At 39.8% G+C, this 8,847-nt stretch overlaps 1 protein-coding gene across 1 annotated transcript in view; it reads right to left on the reverse strand.

Annotated features, from left to right (window-relative positions):
* Positions 1–7,853, reverse strand: part of LOC129695076 (complement C1q tumor necrosis factor-related protein 3-like) — a 41,715-nt gene extending 33,862 nt beyond the window's left edge. The window contains exon 1 of the mRNA XM_055631858.1: positions 6,135–7,853. Coding sequence (XP_055487833.1) covers positions 6,135–6,434 — 300 coding nt within the window. The 5' untranslated portion in view covers positions 6,435–7,853. The remainder of the gene's footprint in view (positions 1–6,134) is intronic.
* Between the last annotated feature and the right edge of the window lie 994 nt (positions 7,854–8,847).

The raw sequence follows: 8,847 nt of genomic DNA on the forward strand, positions 1-8,847 counted from the left end.
AACTAACCTGCTACTGCGGATCTGATTTTAGGATAACAAGTTTCTTTGTTATGATTCTTTTCAGGAAAGAATGGAACATATCACTTGGTTATTGATTTTTACTGATGAGTTACCTCTACATTATAAAGAGATGAAGATCAAGGGCAATTAATTTCATAGGCACCGGATATGAAAGAAAAATGGAAGTCTTACATGCTGCAGCTTTACAGGCACATTAGACACAGCAATAAAATATATACAACGTTATCAATTATTCTCAGTAAATCAGATTGGGAGAGTAAATAATCCTACTTATGTAAAGCAACCAGAATAGTGCAAATGTGTAGGAAGGAACTGCAGATGCAGGTTGACCGAAGACATGCACAAAATGTTGGATTGACTCTGTGGGACTGGCAACATCTCTGAAGAGAAGGAATTGGTGATGTTTTGGTCTCAGTCTGAGGAAAGGTTACGACCCAAAATGTCACCTCAAATCAAATCAAATCAAATACGTTTTTTGTCATTGCACAACAACTGTGCAATGAAATTTCATTGCATCTCATTCAGTGGTATACATAGAAGACACGGGATAAAAGATTAAAAGAACAAAAACACAAACAACCATTGACTCTCATATACCGGCAAGATCAGTAAATGAAATTAATAAAATAAAATTAATAAATAGATAATAGAAATATAATAAAATATTGCGCATTATATTGCACCACGAATAGTGCTGTGTTGCCCGCAGTGTTATCTATTTGAGTTTAGTTATTTTATGGCACGTGGGTAGAAACTGTTAATTAGTCTACAAGTGCGGGCCTTCAGAGACCTGTATCGCCTCCCAGAGGGCAGCAGAGTGAAAAGGTGGTTGGCAGGGTGGGATGAGTCCTGTTTGATGTTTGTGGTCGGGCGTAAATATCGGGCACCTATTCCTTCTCTTCAGAGATACTGCCTGTCCTGCTGAGTTACTCCACCATTTTGAGCCTATCTTCGGTCGACCAGCATCTGCAGTTCCTTCCTACACATTTGCACTGTTATGGTTTCTTTACTTAAGTAGGCTTCTTCACTATCCCGATCTGAGTTACTGCAGCATTTTGTGTCTTTCTTCACAATAATGCAAAGCCCTTAGTGGTTGAGAGTTGGGGTAGGGTTATGGTTAGGGTTATATAGGGTGATTCAAGAACTGGAAGGTTGATGGGAAGAAGCTGTTCTTGAACCTGGAAATAATTATTCTCATGCTCCTGCACCTTCTTCCCGGTGGTAGTGAGATGAGAGCATGGCCACAGTGGTGTGGGTCTTAGATGATATTAGCTGCGTTATTCAGGCAGCACTTCATGTAGGTCCCTTTGATGTAGGGGAGGTCAGTACCAATAACGGACAGGCAACGTTCGCCCACTTTCTGCAACCTACTTCATGTTTGAGCATTTGATCTTCTTCTACCTTTGAAGAAGAAGAAGCATTGGTGGGGTTTCTTTGCACTTCCATCAGTATGTTGGATCCAGGACAGATCATTGGAGATGTGCATGCCCAGGAACGTGAAGCTACAGACAAAGACAGGTGCATGGTCCGCTCAGCTTTCCTTCCCTGAAATCAAAAATCAGCTCCTTGGTCTTGCTAATGTTGAGAGCAGTATTGTTTATCTGACACAACTTTCAATATCCCTCCTGTTCTGTGACTTGGCCTGAACTGGTTTGACACACCAAAGTGAACACCTCAAACTTGTCGGAGTTAAATTCCGTTCTTTGGCCCGTCACCCCATATGATGTAGATTCTGTTGCAAAGTTAGATATTCTTGCTTGCACTATTAAGGTCTGGTTTACCTAGTATAACTGATCATTTATTGTAAACCATTTGTCGTGTCATGTGCCTGTAATTTAATGTGCCATAAAACTGCATCAAGGAAGAATTCCATTGTTATGGCTCTGGTGCATCTGGCAATTAATTCTTGACTTGATTTCTGAATTTTTGAATGAAATAAAAAAAATCCTAAATCTTTAAATAGTTCTCTTCATGGACAGCCCTTCTCTGGGTTTAAATCCAAACATCCTTTCTCTCTATTTCTCATTCTGTACCTGATTTAACATTTAATTCATCTACATTTCCTCGCCCCTTCGCAATCTTTAACCTGCTTGTTTCTTAATCCTTTGATTTTATTTACGATGCACTTTTATTAATTCTCTAAACTATTATTGATCAAACTCCTGATGGTGCACTGTTCCCTGGACACAGTCATAACATTCATACTCACAGACCATCAAATAATTATGACTGGTGTCTCATATTTCTTCATTAACAAATTGTTCTTCTTTCAAATTTTTGTACAATAATGACCAATAATCAACCCTGACCTCGGGTGCTGTCTGTGTGGAGTTTGCACATTCTCCTTGTGACCACGTGAGTTTCCTCAGTGCTCTGGTTTCCTCCTACATCCCAAAGATGTGCAGATATGTAAGTTAATTGCCCTCGTTAATTGTCCCTAGTGTAGGGAGTGGAGGCGCAAGTGACAAAACATAAACTAGTGTGAATTGGTGATCGCTGGGTCAGAGTGGACTCAGTGGGATGAAGGGTCTGTTTCTGAGCTGTATCTCTAAACTAAACTAGAGTAAACCATGTATTTGTCTAATGTATTTTACATGGTGTTATTGTACCTGCCTCGATCAGGGGCGACACAGTGGCACATCGGTAGAGTTGCTTCTTTACAGAGAATGCAGTGCCGGAGATTCGGGTTCGATCCCGACTACGGGTGCTGACTGTAAGGAGTTTCTACGTTCTCCCCATAACCTGCGTAGGTTTTCTCCGAGATCTTCAGTTTCCTCCCACACTCCCACAGACGTACAGGTATGTAGGTTAATTGGCTTGGTAAATATAAAAATTGTCCCTAGTGTGTGTAGGATAGTGTTAATGTGCGGGGATTGCTGGTCGACACGGACCCGGTGGGCCGAAGGGGCTGTTTCCATGCTGTATCTCAAAACTAAACTAAATTAAACTAAACTGAACTTCTTTGGCAGCTTGTTTCATAAACTCACCATCCTCAGTGTGAAAACATTGCCCCTCAGGTTCCTATACTCTTTCCATTCGTATCTTAAATCTATGCCCTCTATTTCTTAGTTTTAGCTTTTAGAGATAAAATGGGGAAACAGGCCTTCGCTGAGTCCACGCTGATCAACAATCACCCCGTACACTAGTTCTATCCTACACTCTAGGGACAATTCCAGGATTTCTTGATTCAACTATCCTGAGAAAACTAGCACAGCCTAATTTATACACCTCTATAAGATCGCCACCTCAGACTCCTGCACAACTCTGGATAAAGCCCTAGCCTGCCCAACCTCTACAATAACTTAGTCCCTCAAGTCCTGCAACATCCTTGTGATTCTTCTCTGCACCCTTTCCAACTTAACAACATATTTCCCACAGCAGGGTGATCAAAATTAACACAATACTCTAAATGTGGCCTCACCAATGTATTGTACAGCTGTTACATAATGTCCCGACAACTATTCAACTATGACATAAAATTCCAACTTCATGACTAATAAAGGCTAGCATGCCAAAAGCCTTCGTCACCACTTCAGTTGTGATATCACTTTCAGGGAACAATGTACTTGTACTCCAACATCCTTCTGTTCTACAACATTTCCCAGATCCATACCATTCACTGTGAAGGTCCTGCCCTGGTTTGACTTCCCAAAGTGCAACGTGCTTTCACAAAACTCACATTTATCTTCATAAAACTCCATTAGCCATTCCACAGCCCACTTGCCTAGCTGATCAAGATCTTGCTGTGATTAATAACCATCTTCACTCTGTACCATACCACCTATTTTGGTGTCACCTATAAACTTACCAATCATGCCTTGTACATTCTCATCTATATTGTTTATATAACATGCAGCATCGATCTCTGAGGCACACCACTCGTCACAGGCTTCCAGTTCAAAAACACCCTTTCTCCATCACCCTGTGCTTCCTTTCATGAAGCCAATTCTCAATCCAGTTAGTTATTATGCTGGAGAGGATGCAAAAAAGTTTCACAAGGATATTTCCTGGATTGAAGGACTTGATTTGTCAGGTGAGATTGGACAGGCAAGGGCTGTTTTAACTGGAGGACAGGAGGCTGAGAGGCGATATGATAGAGGTCCAAATAATTGAAAGGTATAGATAGTATAGAAAGCCAGAATCTGTTTCCCATGATACAGATTGCCAAAACTAGAGGGAATGGGTTCAAGCGGAGAGCGAGGAGGCTTAACATAGGATCTGAAGTTGTCAAGTTTTTCCCACAGACAGTTGTTAATATCCGGAATGTATTGCCGTAGAGGTGGAGAAGGCAGGTACTGCACCAACATTGACAAAGTATATGGACAGATACTTGAATTAGCGGGGCATAGAGGGATGTGGAATGAATGCAGGATTCATAGTTATATTTCTGCACTGTAACTTCGTCTTGGACAAAGTTATGACAGATTTTTGACCAGGCTTTTATTCACAAGTAAGGAGACACCACTGTTGAACTCACGTTTATCGTTATCCAAATAACTGAACTCTGCAGTCATTGTGACAATGGTACTCGGAGGAAAACTATTACCCGGGTTAATTATAGTGGAAAGTTGTGAACACAGATCAATGCATCACACAAACCAACCTTCTCCCCTATCAACTTCATCTGTACTTCACACTGCCTCGGGAGAGCAGCCAACATAATCAAGAACTATTTACGCTCCGGTAATTCCCTCTTCTCTCTCCCATCGGACAGAAGATACAAACACTTGGTAAGCCTGCACCATCAACTTCTCCCCTGCTGCTATCAGAATCTTGAGTAGACCTCTCAAATGCTAGTAATGTTCTTCCCGATATTTCAATCTGCCTCGTCACAGCCACTATCTGCACCATCCCTGTAGCTGTAGCACTATATTCTGCATTCCAGTTACAGTATGTTCTCTTTTGCCTACCTGTTGTATTGGTATCAGGTACAATTTGCCCGCATAGTACGCAAAATAATTTTCACTGTATCTCAGTACATGTGACAATAATAAACCAGTTGCCAACCGAATTACAACAGTTAGATGAAATTATGTAAATCCTTAAAAAGTTGAGTATTAAAGAATGCAAACAAAAACAGACTTGTCACATTTTGCTAGATGGCACTGAAACAGCCAGCTCTAATATATTTATAAGGGACAGATGGACTTTTGTCAATCTTATTTTGATGTGCTTGGTCAAAATCAAGCCATTGCATTCTGACCAATTTGAAGGCTCAAGTTTAATTAGTGCAACATTTTATTTAATGAGATAGAATCCTCTCGTTACCAAGAAATTATAGTATTGGTTAATAGGAGTATATCAGTACAATTTGTCACCTAATACAAAATGCGTAAGACATTTTACATTTTGACAGTTAAACCTAATTTGCAGGAATAACTGCACTTACAACACAGCTCAACGTAAAATTTTGTGTGCTAAATTATTCCTGTATTATCATTCAAAACTGCCATTAACATAATTAAGCAGCAAACGAAATAGACTGCAGCTTGGCAGAAATCATTAAAATCACCAGCACCATTAGAGGTCTCTATCGTTTTTTCTTAGCATTCATTGTTTGATTTGATAAGATAAACATTGCACATCATCATGTTACCAATAAATCTTTTCAAATTGAGACTGAGAATAAACAATAATTTGTAATTGAAACTTTTAGCAACATTTCAACTACTTACACCATTAACCAGGGAATCAAATTTAATAGCTTACTTAAGAGGGAAAACATAACATTAATATTTAGCTGTCCCATTATTTTTCAAACAGAAAAGGTATGTAGTTCAATCGTACTTGTATAATGAGTTCATTAAAATTAGTTAACAATTTAATTGAGTTCAATTTTATCAATGTTTTTATTTGTTGATTTTATTTGATCTTAGAAGAAATCACACTTCAATTATCAATAAGATAATTTGCAATTAATATACAAAGTTGTTGCTCTTTTCCTTCTCAGCAAAAGACTTATTGGAATTTCAAGATGAACAAAACATAAGCATTAACAACAAATTGACTAAAGTTTGTTATCCTACAATTCAAATTGTTTCAGTTTAAACCAGGCAAAGCCAAACTGCCCCAGGACTATAACTATCTTTGCATATAAAATCAGTTCCGTGTACCTGGATGCTAACAGAGGTTGGCTGTTCTATCACCTTAGTTTCAATTTTTTTTCTTTTCGGCTTTTTTTGTACTTTTTCTGTCTTGCCAGCTGCGGTTGGTCTGGAATTTACCCCACTTGTGTGGTTTGCAGCTTCAGTCTCTCCGCTCTTTAAATACCTGGAAGCTTCATGGTTTTCAACTACTATTGTCAAGTTTGCAATAACGTTCTCGCTCACCTCCGAGTATTCTTCCTGACATAGGCAAAATGGAAGGAAGAAGAAAAAGAGCAGGGAACAGCATTCAAAGGACTTCAGCGCCATATCTATTGTTTGGGGTCCAGCAGCAAGGTGCCAGTCTTATCCTCCAGACAAATGCAATCCCTGTGAATTCTGCACCAGGCGTACAGCTTTATAGCGCTGTCAGTTCCTGGTACAGGAAACTGGGACAGGCCAGAGATGTGATCCCTCAGCTGTGCACAGTCAAAACTATGGAGAAAAATGGTTCACATTACTTAAATGAAGTGTGACTTCTTCATTAATTTGACCGATTCAAACAGGAAGAAGGATTTCCAGGCATTATGTCCACTCATAATTGATAGCTCCCTTGTCTCCCTTTTTTGGTATTAGTTATTCCGATAACACTTGGAAGAGGTCTGTTTCAGTTCAAGTATGAAAAACCCAGTTAAAAGTGAGAAGGTGTGACTAATGCGGAACCTTCCTAAATGGAACCATGTGGTAATCGCATTATACTGTTCCCAAAGTGGGTAAACGCACGGTTGACATTTTAGCGGGTATTAAATATGCAGAATGTTTAACAACTAAAATATATCAAAGTTAAGAGATGACATTTGTAATAACTTGCAATATTCAGTTCTGTGATTAACGATTATTTAAAATCTCATTTTTTTTTTCTTAAGTTGTTGCATAAAAACGGCTTGTATGACAGAGAACCAACAGAGAAATTGTGCTTTCATTTCAGAATATAATTAATGGTAAAGCACTTGTTGAATGCAGAAGGCATTGCCAGTCAGTGACTCATTACACAACCAGACGTTATGTTATATATAAAAAAAGGCAGAACATTTTCAGTCACTGAGAACTAAATTGCAATTTGAATTCCTTTTGCCTCTGAATTAATTTTTTGCAAACTCCCAAAGAGAAATATTGGTATATGCCTGCTCCTCTATAAAGATATGAAATCTATATTCAGTTGCAGCCACTCCCCATCATTATCTATGGTGTTGAGGTGGAGAGGGTCGAGTGCCTCAAGTTCCTGGGTACAGACATCACCAACAATTTGTCCTGGTCCAACCACATTGACGCTATGGTTAATAAAAACACACCAGTCTCTACTTTCTCAGAAGGCTAAGGAAATTCTGCATATCCCCAGTGACTCTTACAACGTTTTACAGATTCATCATAGAAGGCATCCTATACACATGCAGCACAGCTTGCAATGGCAACTGCTCTGCACAAGACTGCAATAAATTGCAGGGTGTGGTGAATATAGCCCAGTTCATCACTCAAACTAACCCCCGTCGACGAGTCCGTCGACAATTCCAACTGCCTCAGGAAAGGAGCCAATATAATCAAAGACCAATCACACCCAGTCATTCTCTCTTCTCCCCTCTCTCATTAATCAGAAGAAATATAAATCTTAAAGCATGGACCACTAAAAATCAGGAACAGCTTTTTCCCACTGTTATCTGTCTCATAAATGATCCTCTCACATGCCTAAGATCTCCAAATCTACGATCTCCAAACCAACCAAATTGCTTGTACTTTATTACCTGCACTGCCTGGTTCCAACTGCCCTACATCCATGAACGTATCCACCAGGGTTTCTTCCTTGTGGCCTCTCCTTCCTATTCCATCACTCACCTGATTCCATCTGCCTATTATTCCTTCCTTATTTGGTTCTACTTATTATCTTCCAGTCTATTTCCCTCTCCCACAACCTAGTTCCAATGGGCCATTTATCGATCCTTATTTATTTCCACCTGTCACCACCAGCCTCTGTCTCATAGCTTCACCCTCCAACATCTGGCTCCAACTGTTTGCAGCCCCAAATTCACCTGGTACTACATATCAGCTACCAGCACCTGTTTCCCCCCTCACCTCCATATACTGGCTAGCTTCCCTCAACATTCACAGTCCCATTGTAGGATCTTGACTCAAAACATCAATCATAATAATAATAATAATAATAATAATAATAATAATAATAATAATAATAATAATAATAATAATAAATACTTTATTGATCCCCTCAGGGAAATTCAGATGTCCAGAAGCCCCCAACCAACAAACCCACAGATTCAAAATGAACGCAGACAGAAAATACATAGAATACACTGTGGACACTACTTGAGAGCAATACTTAAAAAGACCAATAATTAACAATTAAAAATTAAAAATTGCAAGAATGCATCCCCCTACAGCCTAGCGGTCCGAATTATAAAATCTAATGGCTGCAGGGGTGAAGGATCTCCTGAACCGCTCCGTTCTACAGGGCAGGGAGAGGAGCCGGTTGTTGTTCCGAGTGCTCTTTTGACTCTCCAGAATTACATGGAGGGGATGCCCGGGGTTTTTCAGGATGACCTGCACCTTGTGCCTCATATGCCTCTCAAGCACATCCATCCCAGAGTCTACTCTCCCCTCCAGCACTGAGCTAGCTCGTTTAACCAGTTTGACCAGCTTCTTGTTGCACTAATGCTGTTGCCCCAGCAGACAA

This window comes from Leucoraja erinacea, chromosome 1, assembly GCF_028641065.1.
Source record: "Leucoraja erinacea ecotype New England chromosome 1, Leri_hhj_1, whole genome shotgun sequence".
Classification (NCBI taxonomy): Eukaryota; Metazoa; Chordata; class Chondrichthyes; order Rajiformes; family Rajidae; genus Leucoraja; species Leucoraja erinaceus.